General features: G+C 41.7%; 1 protein-coding gene across 3 annotated transcripts in view; it reads left to right on the top strand.

Annotated features, from left to right (window-relative positions):
* The window catches only part of GRM7 (glutamate metabotropic receptor 7), a 1,023,847-nt gene that overhangs the window by 639,829 nt on the left and 359,447 nt on the right, over window positions 1–24,571 (top strand). For all 3 annotated transcript variants that reach the window (XR_011647555.1, XM_058288955.2, XM_058288956.1), the window contains exon 5: window positions 7,947–8,087. Coding sequence is in view for 2 of the 3 variants with exons in the window: in XM_058288955.2 (XP_058144938.1) it covers window positions 7,947–8,087 (141 nt within the window). In the remaining variant the exon portion in view is untranslated. The remainder of the gene's footprint in view (window positions 1–7,946; window positions 8,088–24,571) is intronic.

Genomic DNA, 24,571 nt, shown 5'->3' on the forward strand with positions numbered 1-24,571 from the left:
CAGGGGTTCCTTGGCTTGTGGTTGCATAACCCCAACCCTGTCTCCATCTTTACAAGACCTTCCGCCCTTGTCTCTTGTTTGTCTCTTGTCAGGATACTTATCCTTGGAGTTAGGACCTACCCAGATAATCCAAGATGATCTCATCCTAAGACCATGCAGTGCATTTGCCAAGACCCTTTTTTTTTTTCACAAATAAAGTTACATTCATAGGTTCCAAGAGTTGAGACATGGGCATATCTTTTGGTGGGCCACCATTCAATCTATTGCAGTGAATTATAGAAACAGGAATGGACATACAACAAATATATAGTGCTTAAGGTATAACTTGAAATATTCATGCAGTGACCACTCCAGTTACAAACAGTAGCAGCAGCTCAGAAGCCTGGCACACCCTAGATCCCACCCAGGATTATGGCTACTCCCTTTCTCTTCCACCATAAAGAACCAGTACTCTAACTTCTACCTTTGCAAATCCATTGCTTTTTTGTCATTCAACTGCCTGTTGCTCCTCACTAAACACTATGGCTTATTTCCGCCCAGTTTTTAACTTTATGTAACTGGAATGATCCTGGAAACGTGTTCTTTTGTTCCTATTCTAATCGTTTGTTATTTCAAGATTCATGTATGATTTTGTGAACAGCTGTCCTTCATTTCATTTTCCTAGTATGTCATAGCATATTCATAACACATGAGTATTTGGATTATTTCACATTTTAATGTGAACATTGCCTCACTAAACATTCTTGGACATATATACATTGCACTTGTGTGAAACTTTTTAAGAGACTATATCTAGAATAGAATTGCTAGGTCTTTAGGATATGTAAATCATCCGTGTTAATAGATAAAGCTGACCTGTCTTCCAAAGTGCTTGCACCAATTTACCCTCTCAGTAGTAGGGACTATAAATTCCCCTGTTTCTCACTCTCACAAATGTCTCTCCCTTCTCTTCCTTCCCCTCCCTTCTCCTCTCTTCCCTTCCCTTTCTTTTCCACCCTTCCTCTTTTATTCCTTTCTTTTCTGTTTGTCTTTTCCTTTTTAATTTATTTTTATTTTTTTTTATTTCTTTTTATATATTTTTCCTTTTTATTCATTCATCCATCCATTACTTCATTCATCTGCTCCACTGGTATCACTGGCCCGTGATGTGCCAGGAGGTCTGTGTTTCTGAATCTTCTGCACAACTTTCCTGAGTTGGAAGCAGACCAGGAAGAGCTAAGAGATGCTTCTTTAGAGGCTAGGAAAATGGAAGCCTTGGGTGCTCATAGCCTTTTAGGCTGGCAGGAATGTTCTAATAGGCAAGGCATGACTTGTGCTGAAAAAGCAGCCAGCAGGGATGCTGGCCGCTCTCTGATGCTGCGTGAAGCCCCATTCATGAATGGCAGTCTTCCTTGCTCTGGCTATGTCCTCTGAACCCCTCTTGATATTCTCATACCAAATATTTATGAAAGCTTTATTCTGTCTCACCTGGAAAGGGCTCCTCCCAAACACACTGCCTGGAATAGATCATGTGTCCATAGATTTGCACACTGTAGTCTTCAGCACAAATTTGAGGGGTCATTTGAGGGCAATACCCCAATTAACAGAGGAAAGAGCAGGAAAGGTATAGCAGTATTGCCAGCTAAAACTGTCCTCGTTATTACTAAGTTGTTTTACATTTATTTCCAACATTATAGTAATGTTGCTCAACAATTAGATAATGGGTCATGTGTTTCAGAATCATGTGGGGATTAATTGCTGAAATTAAACTCATCTGGCCCACAAATGGAATAATTTCATACTCAAAAGTTCATCTGTTTCATATGAAAAAAATAACGCTTCTCCTTTAACATAACTCTGATTTTATTTCCTTTGATTTGAAATTCCAGTTTTGGTACTTTGGGTTGCATTTACAGACTTCTGGTGATTTAGCTAGTAATAAAGCGATGTGTGCACAGATCATTTTTCTCTTCTGAGCTCTTAAGAGAAACGAGGAGAAAGTCTCAATTCACCGTGACACATGCATGCATGCACACACACGAGATGTATATTATATATCATATATCCATATATACCCTATGCACACTTCTATACACATAAATTTATTAGATTATTATTGCATCCATTTATTAGAGTCATTCTAATTTCTGTTTCTATCCCTGACTCTACGGTACCTTGATGGACTTTACATCAAGCATTGAATGGCCTTTTTCTACAAAGGAGATAGATTGAATCTTTATGCTTTAGAAACAGCAATGGCAGGCCAAGAGTGAAGGCCCAGTGACTACAGCCAGAGGGAAAGCTTTGGACCACCCCGTATCAAAAGTACCAATCTATTAAAAAAGAAAAAAAAAGCTATGGTGTGTGCCTCACTCAAAATGCTGCCGAGTTACATTCCAAGACAGTATAACATTATGGCTACAGCAAAGATTATTTTAATAACTTTGATATCTCATTAATTACTTCATTCTTTACTAATGAAAATGGGGAAAACTGGAGACTTAATTTATCTTTTGCCATGGCCCTACTAAAGACGAATAAACAGATTGCCATGTTCTGAAAGAAATCTTTCAAGCAGAAGTCAGTCAGAAAGGATTAACTAAATTGAACAACACCCATTTGACCTCTGCTGCTGCTGCTGCTTTAAATTGTTTCTGAGGGGCTCTGGTCGCCACACCTGGCTTTTGCTTCAGCACTGTCAGCCCACATAACCAGTTTTAACCTTTTGATTGACTCACCCTTTCTAGCATGTGACCATGTAATTGTTTTCCTCGTCTACCTGCTGAGCACCCAGGTGCCTGATGGAATTGAGAGCCTGTGTAGTAGTTTGTGGGAGGGCATCTAGTAGAAAGGGAAGAAATGACATGGCAAATGAGAGCCCCAGAGGCTCACAGCAGTAGTCCTCAACGTTTGTTGGGTAGGAGACTGTCCTTGGGAACTTGGGAAAAAGGAAAAAGACCCTGTCCTACTTCAGTAAGCTTTGTCTCTCTGTTCTTTATGAGCTCTCCAGATGATTGTGATGCCCACCGAAGTGTGAGAATCACTGCTGTGCAGTAGAGGAGCCGGCAGGGCTCTGGAATCAGACAGACTAGGTCCAAAACCCAGCACAGCTGCTTACTCTCTGAGTGCTCTGGAGCAAGTGACCACTCCTTTCTAAGTCATAGCCTCTACCGCTATAAAGTTGGAATATAATTAGTACCTACTTCCCAGGGTTGATGTGACACTTATTGAGAAAAAATATATAGAGAGATATGTATAATGCTTATTATTTTTCTAATTGTTGCTACTAATGCAATTTTTATAAGATCCAATAGAAATGTGACTGACATCAGGATTTTTGAGACGTACTTAATAAACTAAGCTATTCATCTGTTTATATATTCATTGCATAAACATTTAAGTCACCAGGTTAATAGAATTCCAGTAGCAAGACCATCTAATGATTGCATGTACATAGAAAGTGTTCTATTCATAGTTGTGGATTTTTAGGCCTACTTGTCCAGGGAAATTTTGTAATGCCAGAATAGCTTTAATACTCATAAGTCAGAGCACAAGCTCTTCCATGAGAATGAAATGTCCATTCCCTGCCCATCCCCTTCTTCCAGTTAAAACCTATCTTCCTCTTTTGCAATTAATTCTTCTATTCCTCCAAGAAGCCCTCCCTGGATCCCTAACTCAGTTCTCCCTCTCTGTACTCTCACAGCACTGCATAACTTTCCTTCATGGAAACCATCATGGTTGTAATGTTATATTTACTTGCATGATATTTTTTAAAGACTGCCATCTCCCCCACTAGGATGGATAGAAGTCACATGAAGGACCATGTCTATTTTAATCACCACGGTTTCTGAGTGGAGAGAACAATACTTGGCACAGGTACTCAGGGAATGTCTAATTGATGAAGGCATTGATTGAACAACCAGTTCATATTATATAACTTATCAGGAACTATTCGGAGTACTTTACAATTAATAATTCATGTAATCTTTATAAACTCCATAAGGTGGGTACTAATATTAACACCATTTAACAGATGAGGAAACTGAGACACAGTGTATCTGCGTCATTTGCCCCAGGTCATATAGCTGGAAAGCGGCAAAGCTGGGATTCAAACCCATGTGTTGTGACTCCAGTAGTTCTAAACCACTTCATTATGTGGTCTCCCTAAATTTGGGAAGGAAGTACAACTCAGATTCGCATCTCTGGAAAACAACAAAAAGCAAATATTTGCTATGTTGGTACCTGACTGAGGGCTCTGAGTCTTCCTACTAAGGCCAACGTGTCTTCAGAGGAGGCAGTGAAGAGACAGAGCTGTGTATCAGAAACCCTGGGGAAGCGGATGTGGCTCATGTGATTGAGCACCTGCCTACCACATGGGAGGTCCCTGGTTCGGTTCCCAGTGCCTCCTAAAGAAGATAGCAAGCTGGTGCAATGGGCAGGCATGGCAAGCTGATGCAACCAGAGACACAAGAAGAAAAACATGAGAGACACAACAAAACAAGGAGCAGAGGTTCCCAGTGCCTCCTAAAGAGGACGAGCAAGACAGCTTGTGGACGTGAGGGGCAGGCATGGCAAACTGATGCAACAAGATAAAACAACAAGAGACACAAGAAGAAAAACACAGACACAACGAAGCAGGGAAAGGAGGTGGCTCAAGTAATTAGGCACCTCCCTCCCATACTGGAGGTACAGGGTTCGGTTTCTGTACAGGGAAAATGAACAGACACAGTGAGCAAAACAGTGAGGGGGTGGGGAGAAATAATTTTTTTTTAATTTAAAATTTAAAAATAGAAACCCTGGGACACAGCCCCAGCCTGGAAATTCAAGATTGTTGAGCCTACATTGAGCCTACAATAGAGTACTCAGAGGAGAAACAGTTATTGGGGTCCCTGCAAAGGGACGCAGGAGGCAATGCTTAGGGTATATAGACAGACGTAGCACAGCAGGGAAGTTCAGCAGCAGGTAACAGCATCCTTAACCTCCCTTTTGTTGTGTGCAGGTCAGGGGAGGACAAGGCAAGGCTCCTGCTGTGCACTGTGGGGTACTAAGCAAAAGTCTGAACTACAGAAACAAAATGAACACCCTCTCATTTCAAACTGGGGCATAAATTCGAGGCTCAGAGAATGACAGTGCTGAGACTAACCAAATCGGGCTGAACAGCCTAAATCCCACCTGCAGATGCTGAAGTTTGAGAGCCCCAGCTAGTCCCTAGTCCTCCAAACTGCAGCAAATATCACCTGGGGCTTCTTAAAAGGGCAGCTCTTAGGTTCACCCTTCTGAATCAGCACCTGCATGTTACAAGATCCCCAGGGGATTCCTGTGAGCAAGTATTTGAAAAGCTGAGCCGTATAGCCTACAGGTGAGGAGGAGGAAGCTGAGAACCAGACCAGGTGTGTGATGAAGAGAGGATTTGGCCAAAACAGCCTCGCCTGTCCCTCATCCACTTCCTGCTCTGGTGTTGGCTGGAAAGCACAAAGGAGATGGTGTCGGACCACCCTCTGCGGTGCTTGCTTTCTTCCTGGAAATCTGTCGGTTTTAAAGCAGAAAAGCAGTTAAGACCTTTCCAAACTAGACTAGTTTGCCTGTTAACTGCCTGCAAACTAGTCCTTCCTTCACCAACACAAGTCTGCATTTCCGGCAGAGGTAAACTGCAGAGACAGTGGTTCTCTCCAGAATACTTTCTTCTGAGTTGGGGAATGTGTGTATCAGTACTAAGGTTTGTTCCAGGCAGGGGATTCCAAGTTGAGGTGAGGAGCTGAAGAACTCCTTTCTGGTGCTTCTTTGTTGACAGTTCTATCGTAAAAGCCTGCAGTGGTTTGGTGTTTTACAGAGAGAGCCTCAGGGTGCTGCGATAATGCATGATTATTGCTGCATAACAACCCCCATCAAAAGTTAGTGGCTTGAAAGAATAATCACGACCATTCTCCATTGGGGAGGTCTCTGCTAAGTGGTTCTTCTAGTGCTCTAGGCAGCTGGATATTTAGAATTTCCAAAATGACTTTGCTTGCAAGTCTGTCACCTCAGCTATGATGACTGGGACAGCCGTGTCTGACTGAGCACCCTGGGTGTCCTCGTGGATCCATGTAACCCAGTCTGACTTCTTTAGAGCATGCCAGCTGGACCCCCAGAAGGAACCTTCTCAGAGGACAATCCACAGTGTGCACAGTGGCATCACACCTGCTAATGTCCCATAGACAAAGACAGTCTACATAGGTGGGGACTACCCAAGGGTGTGGTTTATCAGGGGCCACTAGTGTCACAATCTACCACTGTTCCTTAATCGGCTTTTTTTTTTGGGGGGGGGGGCTGGGTTTGGCAATGAATATAGAGAGCAAAGTGGGAGCTGGTTGTTTGTCCCGTGTGTGTGCATATATTGTATATATATATAAATGACCAAGTGCATACAGTGTTCTTATGAGGCTCACCTATTGTTCCTTCATTTTGAAATATTATGTTGTTTCACTGAACAGTCATCTGGTGGCAGCAGAATGGCAGAAGCCCACATATGGAGAACAGTGAGAAGGGAAGAGGGCATCTGGCTAGCCAAATGAATTGATCAACGCTGATGATCAGAATGGGTTCAGTTACCAGGTTATTTCCAGTCCAGCTAGGTTGATGGTTATGAAATGACAGTTGACTGGATATTGGGTTAAGACCCTCATGTTCTGAAAATGGCCTGGAAAATGAATTATGAGATGTAGAATATTCTTTTTCTTTTCCCTAAAATATTATGTGATCTCCTTTGCTTTATATGTCTCTTGTTTTTACTCTTTGCCTTATCTACTTATTTAAAATATTTTAATTTAGAGTCCTTTACTGCAAGTCAGGCCCAGAATTAGGTGCTAGGTAAGTAGCGGTAAATAAAATTAACCCATGGCCCTCCTAGTATGGGGTTTAGAGTCTACAGCTAATTATTTTATGGCCTTAAAGGGAAAATTCTGAATCATTTAAATAATATAAATTTAAGTCCGTCTTCTATGATTCTTGACCTTAAACGCTGTAGGGTTCTTCCCACTACCACAACCAGACCCTGTGGGGGAAGGAAGTGATGTTATCTTAATTTTTACAGATAGAGGAAAGAAGAATCAGAAAGGTTAAGTGTAGGTTTGCTCATGTTTCAATGGTGTATTGACACTAGAGGAGCGGGGCATCAAGCCTAAGCCTTCCAATGCCAATTCCAGTCTTTTTTCCCCCCACTCTTGCTCAGCAAGTGGCTCCACTGGAACATTTAAAGCTGCACTATTCTAAAGGGGCAGCAAAAAAGTTCCCAGAGGCCTGGACTCTGCTCATCTGGATGGACTTTATGAATAGCATTGGCCCTTAAGTTGGGCTTAGTTTTCCTACAGGCTCTTCAAAAACATTTTTAATAGGAAGTCAATAACGTAGTGGGAAATTACTGAATGAAAGAGGTTTTAAAATAATATTCCATCTGGTCAGTGGCTGACATGATCAAGAATGCCAAAGAATAGGGTATAATAATTGACCTTGGGCATGTTATTAATCCCTCCAAGCCTGTGTTTTCTCATCTACAAAATGAGAATAATGATGATAACTATCTCAGAGGATCACTGAGATGAATTTTTAAAAATCTATGTGAAGCACTTGGCAAAGAATCTGATACATTATCTTGATGATGATGATGGAGACACTTTGTCCCTGGTCTTGCTCACTAGAGGTGTCAGACATGTTGTGATCATTGCATCATCCTTAAGGTCCTAATGCAGATTCATTGAGAAAATGTCACTCGTAGGTCACACATCTGCCTTACAGAATTGTTCTAGCAGTTTAGCCATAGGTTAGTATTACAATACATTTTTTCCTGTTCCTTTTTTTTTTTTTTTAATTTTTTTGATTGATACAAAAGCATCCATTCCACTAAAACAAAGAAAAACCATCACTGATATTTTATTTCCAGACATACCCACAGTGCACTGCAAGAACTAACCTTTTCATTTAACCCTGTTTAGGGTTTGATGCCTACTTTACATCTCGCACACTTGAAAACAACAGAAGAAATGTGTGGTTTGCTGAATACTGGGAGGAAAACTTCAACTGCAAGTTGACGATTAGTGGGTCAAAAAAAGAAGACACTGATCGCAAATGCACAGGTAATTTCATTCTCTTTGCCCTTCTTCTTTACGTGGACAGCATTGAAATGTCTGCATAGATGACAGAAGGAAGCTTGGCTGGAGACAAATTGAAAAAGTAAATTGAATTTTACTAGATTGTTCAGAAAATAGAACAAGAGCATAAGTCTTGCAGGACAAGAGAAATACAGATGAGAATGTATTCTTTTCTGCCTGTCCATCTAGAAGTAATTGACATTTTCACTGATTCTCTGAATTCAGAAGGGGTCATGTTGCTTTGAATGGTCTCACAGATAAATATTAGTTCATGTTCCAGCTAGGAGTATGAAGTCATTTTCACTTAGACAAAAATCTCTGACAAACCCCATACCAGCCCTGGATTTGACCATTACTACAGTTTATTTGGTTATAGAAACCAAGTTCTTGGGTTTAGAATAATGAGAATTCCAAATGATTTTCATAAGATATAAGTTAATGAGTTACCTGCTACTTAAAATATGCTTAAAACTAGTCACTGAGCCACAATTTGTGACTTTGCTTGAGTATTTCAAATAACACATACTCGTGTGCACAATATATGTATATATTTTTAGATATATGAAGTAGAAAAAAATCATTTATTTACTGACATATTTACTGAGGAACTCCTTTATATGAAGCCCTGTGCTAATCTCCAGTGACATGATATAGAGAAACCAAGTAAGGACCCAGTTCTCATGCTGCTTAGAGTTATTGAGAGAAAGGAACATTATTTAAGTGATCTTTCCACTGAATGTATAATTATAAATTACAATCAATGTTCTAAGGGCTATAAGGACATATTACTAAGGAATTTCACCTAGATACAAGGCAGGAGCAATCTCAAAAGATTTCCTTGAGAGGAAATGTAGAGCTATAGCTTAATGGGTGCAGAGTTTCTGCTAGTAATGACGAAAGTTCTAGACATAGTCATGTCATTGTGACTGTATTTAATACCTTTGAATAATAGTTAAAAATGATTAGAATGGTAAATTCTAAGTCATATACATTTTACCACATGAAAAAAAAAGCAAAAAGAAAGAGACTTCCTGAGGGAATGATGTATGCATCAAAATCCAAAGAAGGATTGTCTGATTGGGGAGGGGGAAGGAGAGGTTGGAGGATTTCTGATGGAATAATAGCAATGCAAAGAGATTATGGCAAGGGGATTATGATATCTTTGAGGATGCAAAAAATTGGAAAAGGTTACTGAAGGACAGACAACAGAGAGAAAGTGTGAGTTTAGGTAGTAGATGTAGATATATGGGCAAGGCACAATCCATTCAGGGACCTATGCAGAGTTTTTTCTGTATCCAAAGAGTACTGTGTAATCATGGAAGGGTTTTATACAAGATCTACCATCTTATCACTTAAACTTCTATGAAACAGCATTCCTCAACTATAGAAGCCTTCAGCATTTGTAATGATGACCTTGAGGTACCACAAAACCCTAAAATGTTTACTATATGAACAACAAAGATGAAGTCAGATTGGATGCAGTTCCTGTATTTAGTGACTTTTTTTTACAATATATTTATTGGAATACTGATCATTCAGATGTTATAGATTCATCCATTCAACAGACACCTATTAATTAGGCATAATACATAAATCATGGGGCTAAAAACACCATGAAGGGCATGAGGATGCTTAAGTTTAAGACTTTGCTCCAAGGAGTTTCCTGTGAAGGAGGAGAAATTAAATATGAACAGAGATGTAAATAAGAATAATGACTCAAAATCAAATATTATTGTAGATATAACTTACATTTTCTAGAGTATAAGATTAATTACATTCTTCAAACCATGTGTGTAACAATAAAGTGTTTTTGGGAATATGATCCTTGTAACAAAGTTGGGAAACTGGGAAAAGAAATTCCATTTTTACTAGACCTAGATGACACAAAACTTCCTAGTGGGAACTGAAAAAACTAGTTTGATATTGTAGTGGAAGTTGGGAGGATTTGATGGTCATGTTTTGAAGGCATTCTCTGAGAAGGAAGCTTTGTTATGGCTGGGCTTCTAGGTCCCTTTTATGCAGAGGATTTAGGAATGGGGGTCAAGTGGTACCTTTGGCACAGAAACGAACTTCCTTTGTTAGATCAAGTTTCAGTGTCTTAGGGCCTATGGATTGTTAGCACCCTAGGTAAACCTGAATATACATATTACCCACATCCACCCACATCCTTCCTGAATTCACACAGAGCTGGTATCACTTAAATGGCTTTCAGAAAACTATGCAAGCTTGAAGCTTGTGTAAACTCAGTCTATATCATTTCCCCCCTTTGATACAAGTGCTTAAGATTGTTAAGATTCAGCAACACTATTGTCAGAGTTTTCCTGGACTGATTGTTATGTATATAGAGCCATGAAGATGGGCAGCTGTTTGTGTTTATACTGTACTATTTATTAGGACATGTATCCTGTTTATGATGAAAGGGAGGAGGCAAGGGAGTATGGTAAATCCTCCTATGAGGAAGGCAATTATTCCCACTACAAGTTTGAATTTTTTTACTTTTGACAGCCAATTTCCAAAGGGATTAAATTCCAACCATTCCAGATTTGCACTGGAACATAGGCAATTTTTACCATTTTGTTTGTAATTTCATCAATAACTTTTCCAGTGCCAACTAGTTCAAGGCAGCAATTAGAGAGATTGAACTTTCCACAAACTCCTCCTTAAGCTGCTAAGAGATAGTCTAGGGTGAGACAGTTTTGATAGATAACGTTTCTGAATTTGGTCTGCTGTTGGGCTAGCAAGGTTAGAGCAGGGTGGTCTCATTAGTTATTATCTCCACTACAGCCTGCAAGCAGATGATTCAGTTTAGCATATAGATGGGGGGTTGATAACCCCACATGCTATCTTCTGCCCAAGTAGCTGGCCCATAGTATTGGATTATATATTCTGAGGGCCACTCATTTTCTGCCCAGGTGGTTATAGCTCTTTTTTCTTTTCCTGTTTTGGTATATGGGCTGACTCAGTCTTTCCCCTTCTGCTAGGGGAATGAGAAAGATTGAGGGTTTTATTGTACCGAGCATACAAGTACTACACCAATTCTGGGGAATTTCCCAAAAGGCAACCTTGCCACAAATCCAGTTCAGACTGTTTGGAGCAGTAAAGGTGCCTCTTGCAGTGGTATTTCATATTTTGATTAATTTGGGGAAGGTACGATTAATGAAAATGAGGTCATATTCGTTCCGTTTTCTCCAGGACTCCATTGTATTGGTGGTATGATTTTGGAATATTTCCCTCATACATGTTAGGTTTCCAACAGATATAGAAGGTTTAGGCATACCCTTGAAGCACAATATTTTCCTATGAAAGAAGCTTGTAAGGCCACATACCATCTTAGGGGATGGCCAGGAGGCCAGTTTTGTTATATGGTTGGCTGTAATTGTATTATCTAGTTTCCCAGGGCCGTTGGTCTCCCATATTAGTGCCTCCACACACATACCATTAGGAGACATTTAGAGTTGCTCCTATAGTTTTGGCTAGGCTTATGAAAGGTTCTTTGTCACCTGGGGAATGGAGAAGGGTTTCTGTTTCATCATAGAAAGAATGGAATGAGGAGTGGGTTTGACCCTGGAGGAAAATTTCTTTATACCTACCCAGACATAAACTCCTAGGTCTACTCCTTTACCATTAATGAGGAGTCCCATCTGAATTCCTTCCCCAAGTTCAGTGGAAATTTTTTGGATGGCAAGGTTAAAGGGGTTACATTGCCCAAGGGGGCAGTTGGGTGATACTGCTCCTTTGCTGAGATGGCTTTATGCCCTTTGCTGGGTATGTACCAGGCATCCCCATTTGGATGCCAGGCTGCCCATGTGACACAGGCCCAGTAGGGGCAATAGAAATGCCTTAGCGTTTGACAATCCTGTTTGATTCCTTGGGAGAGGGTGCTGTTCGGATGACACAAATACTTATCATTGTAAGTGTACACTCGCTCCCAGCTGAGCCCTCCACAATTGCTCCATTTACTAAAGTTTATGACTTGACAGGCATTGAATAGGAGCGACGCTTGTTGGTTTTGGCTAGTGACTGAGGTAGAATTAAGCAGCTTCCCGTATTGATTAGATACTTGTATTTCCCACAAATGGGAGACCATAGGGTTTTCGGGGTCAAAGCAGGTTATTTGGCCAAATATATTATTTGGCCAGATATGTTATAGACACTATAGGAAACTCCTTGAAACTAGCAGGTGGTTGTATGGCCCTTACCTTACAGGTATAAGGGCTATGATATATTAACATGTTACTGACATGGGCCCCTGTTCACACCTATTGGATACATGGCTCACACTCTGTGGTGACAACTCGGGACTGAGAGAGGGTTAGGACTAGAATTAGGGGTAGTAGGCAATGGCACATTTTAAGGTTGGACTGGACCTCTGATCTTCGGCTGTGTGTAGACCAATCAGTTTCTGGGATATGATTGGAGCAGAGCTCAGTGTTCCATCTTCAACCTTCAGCCATGCATGGACCAGTCAGCCTCTGGGGTGTGACTGGAGCAGGGCTTGGCATCTTCTTTTGCAAGATGAGTTTGGTTGAGTTGTGGGTGTCTTGGAATATCAGTCCAGGACTCTGGGACAGCTTGTTTGACCCAGCTATGGTATATCCACAGGGTGATTTCAGCTACTTTAAGTGCAGTGGGGGTGGATAAAATGACAGGATAGGGTGCTCACCATCAAGCGGTTAGTGGAGCTGATTTCCAATCTTTGACCCAGACTGCATCTCTCAGTTGGTACTGGTGTATGGAGCTGCTTAAGCTAATGGGGGCCCTTTCTTGGACCCAGTGATGCAGGTTTTGTAGGGTTTTTCCTAAGTTGATCATTTTCTGAGCTTTCCATAAATTTCCTCTTTCTCTGAGGTCCCCTTTTATATTTCAGATTAAGGGGGTGGGGGTGGGGGCTTCCAAAGAGGATTTCTGCTTGGGTTGGCTTGAACTTGGAGGAGGGCACTTGGAAGTAAATACACCCATGTTAGCCCAGTTTCTTGGCAAATCTTGGCAGCATAAGTCTTTTTTGTATGGTTCATTCACTCTACTTTCCCTGACTTTGAGGAAAACAGTGTGCAGTTTCCATCAGATGTGCAGTGCTTTGGCAATCTCTTGAGTGATTTCAGAAATGAAGGTGGGTCTGTGGTTGGAGCCAGTTGAGAGGGGTAGCCCATATCAAGGAATGATTTCCCTGAGCAGAACTTTGGCCACTTCTTCACCCTTTTAGTTCAAGTGGGGAAGGCTTCCACCCAGCCGGAAAAGGTGCAAACGAGGACTAGGAGGTATTTTAGCCTCTGGATCATGACATTTCAGTGAAAGTAACTACTAGATCTTCAAGATGCATATTGCTGATTTGTTGGACTCCTGGGGCTCCCTTGGATCCCTGGCGAGGGTTATTCTTTGCACATATCATTCACCATTGGCATATGACATGGGTGATAGCGGCTAGACTTGGGATGTAGAAGAATCTAACATTTCTTTTAGATGGGTTTTTCCCAAGTGTGTTTTCGTGGTAGTTCTGAACTATGGTTGTGGCTAATACTCGAGGCATGACTATTCTGTGATCGGGCAATGTCCACCACCCTTTCGGTCCTTGTGTCCTGCTCTCAAAGAGTATCCACTCTCTCTCGGCTTGAGTACCTTGTGGATTATGGTGATTCAGAGGCTGGGGGCCAAAGTAGGCTGTATATACTGGAGTTTCTGATAATTAAGAGGTTGGGAAATGAGGGCAGCAGTCAGGTCCTCAGCTAGGGATCCCTCTATGCAGCTCTTTTTGCTTCGGCATCTGCCCTCTGATTTACTTGAGCAATGAGTCTGTGGCTAGTCTGGTGTCCCTTGCAGTGAATCACAGCCACTTTGATGGGCTCCCAAACTGCTTCTAGTAGTTCCAGAATCGGTGTGCCATATTAAATGTCCTTTCCTCCCAAATTAGTGAGTCCTTTTTGTTTGTATAAGGCTCCATGTGTGTGCAGGGTAAGGAAGGCATATTTGGAGTCTGTGTAGATGTTAACATTGGCCCCAGCCACAAGTTGTAGGGCTTGGGTGAGGGCAATGAGTTCAGCTTTTTTTGATGATGTGTTATCCTGGAGACACTGGGCCTCCATTGTGGTTTGGAGGTCACCACAGCATATCCTGCTCACTGGTCACTGCCCTTAACAAAGCTACTCCTATCCATGAAGAACTCCATGTCGGGATTTGGTAGTGGCTGGTCTTAGGGATCCGGCCTGCTGGAATACACCTTTTGCAATGTCTCCAGGCAGTTATGGGTTGGAACTCCTGGCTCTATGGGTAGCAGGGTAGCAGGATTCAGGGTTTTTTTTAAAAATGAGTTCCAGTTGGACAGATGGATGTTTACATAATAGGGTTTGATATTTAACCAGGTGGCTATTAGTAAGCCAGTATGTTCCTTTGGCTTCTAAGATTGTGACTACTGCTTACAGAACCCAAACAATCATAGGCTGCCCAAGAGTTAATTTCATGGCTTCTAGTGTTAGCATTGCTGCAGCGGCTATCGCTTGCAGGCACAAGGGCCATCCCTGAGCTACAGTGTCCAGTTGTTTGGATAGATAGGCAACTGGTCTTTGCCAGGAACCCAGGTATTGAATGAGTACTCCTACTGCGATGCCTTGGTAATTATGGACATAGAGGTAGAATGGTTTACTGCGATCTGGAAGCCTGAGGCTTGGTGTTTCCATCAGAGTGCTTGAGAGTGGTGAAAGCATCTTTCTGTGGGTTTTCCCAGGTGTTCACGATCTCCCCTCTTTGTGGCTTCATTCAAAGGGTGTGTGAGGACCCCAAAATTGGGGATCCACATGCGGCAGAATCCAGCCATTCCTAGGAATTCTTGCAACTTTTGGCGAGTGCTGGGCTCAGGGAGGCTACAGATTGCTTCCTTTCTTTCTGGTCCTAATTTATGGAGCCCCTGTGCTATCTTATAACCTAGATACTTGACCTGAGGTAGGCAGAATTGGGCTTTCTTTTGAGATACCTGATAACCCTTTCATTGCAGATATTTTAAGAGGGCATGAGTCCACTAGCACAGTCTTGGTAGGTAGGACTTCCAAGATGACGTCATCTACATATTGGAGGATGAAACAATTATGGCTTTCTGGCTTAAAGGACTTAAGATCACTAGCCAGGGCTTGTCCAAAAATAGTGGGTAAATTTTTGAATCCCTGAGGGAGCCATGCCAGGTTAGCTGTTGCTTTTCACCAGAGATTGGATTGTCCCATGTAAAGGCAAAAATCAGTTGACTCTGGGGTGCTATCTGAATGCAGAAAAAGGCAACTTTAAGATCCAGCCATGAAAAGTAGGCTGCTGATGAGGGTATCAAACTGAGGAGAGTGTAAGTGTTGGGGACCACCAGGTGTATTGTTACTACTGCTGAGTTGACTGCTTGCAAGCCCTGGATCGGGTGGTAGTCCCCACAAGCCTTTTTAACTGGGAAGAGCGGGGTACTCTATGGAGACTGACACAGCTTTAGTATGCCTTCATTCAGCAATCTCTGAATATGTAACCAGATTTTTTTCTTGTGCTCCACGTGGAACTGGATATTGCTTTATGCTAGCGGGCTGGCTGTGGGCTTTATTTCAGCAATAACTGGAGGAATGTCATGTGCCATCCGTGGTGGATTGCCCTCTGCCCATACTTCGGGCCCATCTTCAAAGGGGAGTGGTGCAGCCACAGTTTATCTGGCTTCAGTGAGGCAGAACATTCTCCATTCTTCCTGAAGAGGGAGGGTTAGTACTATTTTCAGAGGTTTTGGTGGTCCCAGTATTAACATGTATTGCCCCATGGCATCAAAGGTAATCTGAACTTGTAGTTTAAACAGCGGGTCCCAACCCAGGAGGGGGACTGGGCATTCCAGGAGATAAAGGAACTCACGATGTGGTTTCTTTACCCCTGGTGTTACAGGCCCTGGCTTGGAGGAAGGGCCACTGGGTACTTTTGCCAGTTGCCCTAGGATAGTGACTTGTCTTTTTGATAATGGCTCGACTGGCCTTGTCATTACAGTGTTGAGCCCCAGTGTCAACCATCATATATATGGTGTGGTTCCCAGTTTGAATTCTGACCGTAGGCTCCTTGGGGCCGAGAGGATAGAAGCCTGGTCTGTACTAATAATCTTCATCAGAGCTCTCTGTTCCCACAAGTCTGATGAACTGATTGGCACGTTTTCCTTCCGAATTTGCACAGACCCAGGGGTTTAGTTTGCAATGCCCCATTTGCTCTCTTGGCTAATGCTTTGGCCACCTTCTTGGGGATGACAGGGTCAAGTGGCCTGTTGGGGCTCTCCTGCTTCCAGTGCCCTTATTTCTTGTAGTACGTGCACTGATTTCACCCTAAGGGTGGGCCCCTCCTCCTTGGGGCTGGGGCGTCCCAGTTTACTTTCCTTGACATGGGGTTGCTTCTTTTGACTATTGCTGCTGCGAGGTCTGCTTTCTTTTTCATTTTCCAATCTTCCTCTCTCCTGGTTTCTACATTGCAGTTGACATAAGCCTTGGCGGCTACCTCCATGAACTGGGAAATATTCATACCAGCTAATCCATCTAACTTCTGTAACTTTTTTGGATGTCAGCCTGTGATTGGGCAACAAATGCTGCATTCACCAGTTTGGCTTTCAGGAGCGTCCGAGTTAAAGAATGTGTATACACAAAATGCCTTGCACAGTTGCTCACAGAATTGAGCTGGACTTTCATCTAGAGTCTGTAGGACTTGGGTGATCTTAGCCATGTTTACTGATATTTGGCTCCCAGCTTGATCCCTTCAACTAAGCCCCTATGGAAAGGTTATAGTCAGAAGAGCCCAGTTGTGTCATTGGGATCCCATTGGGGCTCCTTGTCTGGGAACTGTGTGTGGATATATTGGTCACTGTCCAGGGTTCCCTCTGTTGGGTGGTCTTTAAGCCAGGTTAGAGCCCCTTTTGTGTGACTTGTGTTCTCTCCTCGAAGTTGAGTAAGGTCATGAGGAGTTGTTTACAGTTGGCCCAGGTGCGTTTGTGGGTTTGTATGGTAGCCTGGAAAAGGTCCATCATGGCCTGAGACTTCTCTGAGTATGGTGGGGTGTGACTTTTCCAGTTAAAGACGTCAGTGGTAGTGAAGGGTTGGTACATGAACATTCAGTTTCCTTCTTGAATCTGGCCATTGGCATTGTAATAAATTGGAGCTTAGGCTTCATGGAGAGGTAGCTGTAGGGTGGCCCTTCTCCCTGCTCCAGCTGTCCCTGGGGCTCCCTGTGGTCTGAGTTGTCATTTTTCGGGGACTCCTTCCTGACTGATGGTCGGTACTATACTGCCTGGGGCCAAGGTTGGCAGAGACAGTGGTTGTGGAGGTGACGAGGCTGTGTTGCTTGGAAAAAGCAGCTGTGGAACCAGCTGCAGGAGTGGCTGTGGGGGCAATGAGGTTGTGCTGCTCAGGGAGGATGGTGGCAGGGATGGCTTGTCCCCACTCCTTGGCACTGGAGCAGTAGGAGCAACCACATATGGTGGTGGGAGGTCATTTTTGTCTGGCTCTTCTAGAATGAGTGGTCAGAACCAGGCATTTGCTTGGCCTAGTTCCTTGGACAGCATCTCTGGGCTTTAGTATCAGGCAAATCCTAGCTTCTTTAGTCATACATTTCCTTAACCAGGGCAGACTTTGACTTCCATGTCCTGCCAGGCATCAATGTAGGGGAACTGGTCAGGGTGCCCTGGTTTTCTGGTTACCACATCGTGGACTTTACAGATGATCCAGGGGTGAAATGTGCCCTCCTGGGGCCAGCCCACGCTGAAAGTCAGCCGTTCTTATTCATAAAGTGTTCTAAGCTTGCCTGGCTGAAACTTTATGCCATATACATCTCCATGGAATGCCTGTGGAAAGTTTTTCAGCATACTGCCTAGCATACTACCTAGTGGGGTCCTACTTTGTGTGTTCCCCATGTTTTTACCCTGCATTGGTGCTGCACAGCACTCAGCTTTTTGTTTCATCCGTCTCTGGCCATGTACCTCATGGGAACTTATGGCACCTCTCAGCCTTAGCAGGTCAGTATGAACCCCCGACTCAGATGAAGGGCCCCAGAGGGTTCCTAACCTGCCCTTGACCAGATGAGGTCATCAGGGAATTGCAGATTGGGACTCCGCTCTCACTGCACAGAAGCCTGTCTGTGCATCTCATTCAGTTGCCACAGTCACATGCACACACAGCCACCTGTTTTCCTTTCCTTCCTTGGACCTAGAGAAGAGAGATTCCTCCCTTCTCCTTGAGATTACTAGGGTCTTCTTTTAGGAGGTGATAATATTCCCCTTCTAACTTTCAGAGTTAGGCTTTCTCTGCACTATGCCCCCGGAGATATTACCTGTCTGGTGTGTGGAGCTTTGTTTCATTCTCAAGGTCTCCTTTTAAACCCTTTGGTGCCTCCAGTTTCTTCTGGAGGGGCGAGGGATCCAGCAGAGTCCACAACCTCTTTCTGGATTAAAGGGGTCAGGGCTCTCTGCTCTGGGGTTCACCTGGGTCTCCCTGGCTTCCATGGAGGCTTCCAAGAAGGGTAATCAACTTTTGCCACCTCCAGCCTTTGCAGCGAATCCTGGATGAGCCCTGAAGAAATGTAGTGGAAGTTGGGAGGATTCAGTGATGACGTATTGAAGGCTGGGACACAGGAATTCTCTGAGAAGGAAGCTTTATTACCACTGGCGGGGTCCAACAGACTTCTGTCCAAAAAATGAGCCTCCAGCTGGGTTTCTAGGTCCCTTTTATGCAGAAGATTTAGGAGCGGGGTTCAAGAGGTGCCTTTAGTGGGAAAAGTTACTTTCTTTGTTAGATCAGGTTTCACTCTCTTAGGGCCTAGGGGTTGTTAGCACCTCAGGTAAACTTGAATATACATACCACCCACATCCGCCCACATCCTTCCTGAATTCACACAGAGCCGATATCACTTAATTGACTTTCAGAAGACTATGCAAGCTTGAAGCTTGTATAAACTCACAGTCTATATCAATATCAGAGTCATTTGTCTAGATGACAAAGGACATCTGTGTATATTGGAAGTATCTAGATGATTGATAAATTTTCTGAGTTCTTTCAGGACCTTGCTGTTCTGTAGAGTATCTAGAAGCTGAAATGGATTGTTTAATGGGAATTAGAGTTGTTCCTATCTAAGGCCAAGACCCATCATTTGCATACTCTACCACGAGCGTTTCTTTTCTGTAGTCACATTTTAGCACTGGTCATTGAGCATTTGACTTTATAAAAATAAGTAAGCTTGTTATCCAAACACTATCTTTCAAAAATGGAAATAGTACTGTTTGCCTTCATAGTATGTTCTTTTTGTGTGAAAATTATGAACACATTTACTAAATTGCCTTTGGCCCAAATCATTTGTATCTTTTCTTCTCCCTCCTTCCTTCCTCACCACTTCCATTGTGGTAAGATGCAACATAGCAAATGGAAGTAAACACTGTTTTCATTCCTGTATCTTTTGATCTCTCCATTACTGGATATGAGTGGTTGTACATTTGTTTCTCTCTCTTGTACTTTTTCTTTTTCCAAATGCAACTGTTTGTATTTTGCTTTGGTAGTATTCCTAAAATGTTTTGTAAAAATTCTTGGCATTTAAGAATGCCTTAAGTGGGAAGCAAATAACCTAGATAAAAGACATGCTGAGTTTGCTAGAGAATGAGAAAGGGGAAGTAATGGAGGGAAATGACAGACTGCATTGAATTCATGAGGGTCTTTGAACCCCTAGAGAGATGCAGTCTTAAAGAGGGAAAAGAATGGGTGGCAGGGGTAGGCACTGAGGGGCTTAAGGGTGTATCTGATATAAGGGGAAGTTGCCTTGGTAACTGCATTTTGAAATCTGAGAAAGAATGATTTGGCTTTCTGGGAAGGAGCAAACCAAGAGAAGGCTAGTTGAGGAGTCTGGCATTGCAGCTCAAGGGGAGTGTGGAGACAGTGTGTGCTTTCATCTCAGGACTGCAGAAAGCAACCTCTTTCACTAATGTATCTATGACCAGCCTCTGCTAAAGAATAAGAAATTTTTATACTGTTTAGTCCTAGGGGTCAGGCACAAATTAAAATGCAGATATTTTTCTGACTGTATAATACCTTAGCCATAGAAAGTTGCTTATATCTTAGCTCCAAGTAGCTCCATTATTCTATCAATCATCTCCTAAGACCACAAGATAATGAGACATAAGATGGACAAGTTCTGAAGATGAAGAATGAAACTCATACTATTAGGAGAGAGCATATTCCTGAGGTTAAGGTATAAGGATGAGTTCTAACCCAAGAGGGTAAAAAGTCATGAGAGTAAAGGTAATTATTGAAAAAAGATTTCTCAAGAAATGTGAAATAAACATGAAACTATTTCATCATTTTATTTGGCACTCAGTTTACATGTATTTTTCTGGAAAATAATCTCAACAACCATGTGATTGTTCAACCTATAAACTAAGTATATGCATTAAAAATCACCTTGGGGGAGTAGGTGTGGTTAAAGCAGTTGAGTAACTGCTTCTCACATACAAGGTCCCAGGTTCAATCCCTGGCCCCAGTACCTCAAAAAAACAAAAAGCAAACAAAGCAGAGCAAAAAAACACCCTACACCAAAGAAAGCTACCACATTTGTTAGTATTTTAAAGCTACTAAACTTTCCTTGAGGCCCATTCCCAGGATCTTGCAACTTTGAGAACTAGATAGTATTCCTCCTTCCTTCTTAAGCAATGGCTTACTTTTAATTCATGGCTACCAGGTACTGGCAGTGATGTATCCTACTCATGGGTTATCTTGGCTGCCATCTCCTATGAAGAAATGATGTTGATTAAGTGTATTTTAAAGGTTCAGACATTCTCAGAAAATACACACTTCCTTTGACAGGCAATAATGTCATATGGCACTTCATAATAGAGCTACATTTTCTCCTGGGAACTGTACAAGCTATACATGCAAATAAAGAAAGCCTTTCTGGACAATTTACCACAGGCTAGCTACAGTTTGAGGAAGAAAGGTCAGATGTGAATTTTTTCAGATTGTACTTATGTTCCCCCATCCAACAACCCTCAGACTAAATGGTTCACCGTTGAGGTTTGGGGGTATATGGTTGTGACAGTATGAGTAGTTTAGGGGTACCATCTGGGAATTATACTTTTTTGTGGGGTCACTAAGGTCAAGAGAAGAATGAAAAGTATACAAATGAAGGAGTGACTGAAAAAGAGATTGAAGCCATCTTGGAATCGGGAACATCACTACACCAAAGTGATTAAAACTGCAGGTGTTCAGTGCTGGGAATATGGTGATACTCGGGAAAATTACAACTAATGTAACTTACAGATGATAGTTATCAGTAATATCATATTTTGCAGCAAGAGCAAGAAGATATTATTTAAATTATAAGGGACAACAATAGGGGATATAAGGGAGTATGGGATTTTTCTTTTGGAGTAATGATAATATTCTAAAATTGAAGTGATAGCACAACTCTGTGATGAAAAGAGAGCCATGGATCATACACTTCGAATGGATTGTACAAAGTATGGTACTGTATAACACAGGGAATCCAGTGGTGGAAGATCTTGGACTGTGATTAACACAACAAATATGATAACTAATAATACTAATACAGAGTGTTAATAATCAGGTAGATTGGGAGAAAAATACACCAAATATAAGATATGGGCTATAGTTATTGTATTGGTAATATTTTGATGATACTCTTTCGTAGTTTGTAACAAATGTTTCACAACAATGCAAGGTGTTGGTAGTGGGGAGATGCCTGAGAGTCTTGTATGATGATTTGCATGTTTGTGTTCCTAATTCACAACTTTTACTATATACTTATTACTTATGTATGTTATGTATCAATGATGTACTTCAATGAAATTTTATTTTTTAAAAAATCTGTAAGTTTTAACATGACAGATATCTGGTTTTGTGTCCTAGGGCTACACCTGACTAGCTGTGTGACCTGGCACAACATATTTAGCTTCACAAAGCCTTTCCTCATCTTTTAAATAGGGATAATAAAATTGATATCCAAAGTTGTCATGGGGATTGAATTATGTATTTCAAAGAAAGGATTTCAAGTGACATAGTAGTAGCTCAGTAATGGTTACAGTTTCTGCTGTTCTGGATTTAATGCTGTTGACTGTGAGAATTATGTCAGTCCTGAGGAAAACAAAGGGTATATATCAAATTTCAACAGGAAAATACAGGCAGTGATTTGAATGAGCACATAGGTATAGACAGGAGCTTTTCATTGGGGTGCACTTTACACAGCACTGTTCAAGCTATCAGAAAGTTTATAGAAGGTCAGCAGTCTAGCTTTATGCTATCAGTGAAGTATCAACTCAGGGCTTAAGGCAGTTCAGTGCCATAATGCAGAGAATTTTTCCAAGCATCAGTGAGCCCTGGACCTTCCCAACACCTCATATCCCAAATTTGTAACATTTTATCCCTAGTGATCTATATCTTTAGGTGGTGAGTTGTATCCCCAAGATCTTAGCTCCCAAACCCATTCTTCAAACTCAGAACAAGGTTCTGAGAATCTGAATGTGTTTGCCTACAGCAGCTCATAAAAATTATCACTCTGTCATATCTTATGGCTTATGCAGAACATTTGTCTAACTAACATTACTGTTCTGCCAAATGTCACTTTATGAATACTGATTCATCAGTTACCTCCTTGCTGAAAAGAAAGAACCCAGCATTTAGAAATCCATCATCCCATGAGGGAACAATTTGACTTTCAGAGATGTGTTTTCCTTTGAGATGACAGAGGATGAATAAACTGGTGACATCGTTCTCTTCTTTTCCCCATAACAAGTCATTGTATCCCATTGCTAGGGCTTTCAAATCATACAATAAGCAAATTCAATTTTGACTTGAGTGCCTATAAAACAACGTGTAGTATGGAAAGACAGCAGAGGCTAAAGAGCATCCTGGTAAACGGCCACATTTTGGAAGGTGCCAAATCTTAAGATGTGTTTTTCTTTGTACCTTTCTTCGCACAGGTGATAGTATAAGTAAAGATCCTTTTCTTTACAGGGCCAGAAAAACCCGTTAATTAATGCTTTTAAGTAGCAAATCAGGTATTTCTAAAGTCATTCTCACCTGGGACCCAGGGCCATTAGAGCCTACATAATTTGGTTACAAGACTATCAAGACACAGATTGTAAATTTAAGTCAGGTAAGGTGAGACTATATATGTAGAAAGAATTTATAAGCCTACTAATTAGTTACCCATGTCATTTTATTATTCTTTCCTGAAGAGGCCGTGGCCTTTAATTGTTAAAAAGATATTGTAATGCAATATCTAATTTAATCAATTTGATTGAGGAATCCATATCAGAATGTTATAAGTAATGTCTAATCCCTTGCTGCGCTAAGATTTTTTGAAATCATTTTGAAGGGAAGCAAATATAAAATGCATCTTTTTTATACCTTTGTACTTTCTTAAATAGAGGTTTGAAACAGATTAATTATGATTTAATCTGTGTGAACACCCATTATGGTGTTGTGTGTTAATGGGGTGCTTTGTTGAATTTTTTATTCTCTGACACATCTCTAAATATCATAATGTGGGTTGACATTTCTCTGTCATTGGCCTTTAAATCTTCCTGTACTTTTCTCCTAAATGGCTTGTGTCTATCTCTTTGGAGACCAGTGAAATATGTGCCAGAGATTATTAGGAATGTTTATTCATTCATGCATTTGTTCATTTAATAATTGTAGGGAATGGACATGGCTCATGCGTTTGAGCTCCCACCTCCCACATGGGAGGTCCCAGGTTTGATTCCCTGTGCCTCCTGAAAAAAATAAAAACAAAGCACAAGCAAAACAAACAAACAGAAAAAACCAACTGAAGGAAACCAGTGTGGCTCAGGGGTTGACTGCCTACTTCCCAAATCCAGGGTCCCAGGATCAATCTCTGGCCTTGAGTACCTTAAAAAAAAAAAAAAAAAGATAAACATTTCATGTCACAGAATCACCAATCACCACCAATAGAGTACAATATATAAATTCATGGATTTAGTAAGGCATTTTATAACATCTCTTTGAGTGGGTTTGCTAATAGAAAGAATTTAGATGGATGGGATGCCAAATAACACAGTATTTCCCAAATTAAAATTATCTGAATGTTCTATCTGAAGTCCTCATTGTTCTTAAAAAAATCTCTGTAAACGCTTTTTATAGAAATGTAATTAGTCTTTGTATAGTCCCTCATCCACCTGGTCCATGGGGTTGACCTTAACATTGGAGTTATGGGTGAGGTACAGTTACTCTGCACCTTTGACCTCTATCCATGGCTTCTTCCTGTCCACAAGTACCTCTCCAGGAGCCTGCCTTGTTCATCATGTTCTTAACTTATGGAGAGGTAAAAGTTACTGCAACATGGACTCTTGGTTCTTGCCTTAGAGCCTCTTCAGGCTCAGCTTCAATTTGATGACTTCTATGACTCTCCTGTGATCTTGGAGCAGAGGGGTGACATGGGGTGTGAAATGTGGGGGTTACAGAGTCTAGGAGTCT

Source organism: Dasypus novemcinctus, chromosome 26 (assembly GCF_030445035.2).
Source record: "Dasypus novemcinctus isolate mDasNov1 chromosome 26, mDasNov1.1.hap2, whole genome shotgun sequence".
Lineage (NCBI taxonomy): Eukaryota > Metazoa > Chordata > Mammalia > Cingulata > Dasypodidae > Dasypus > Dasypus novemcinctus.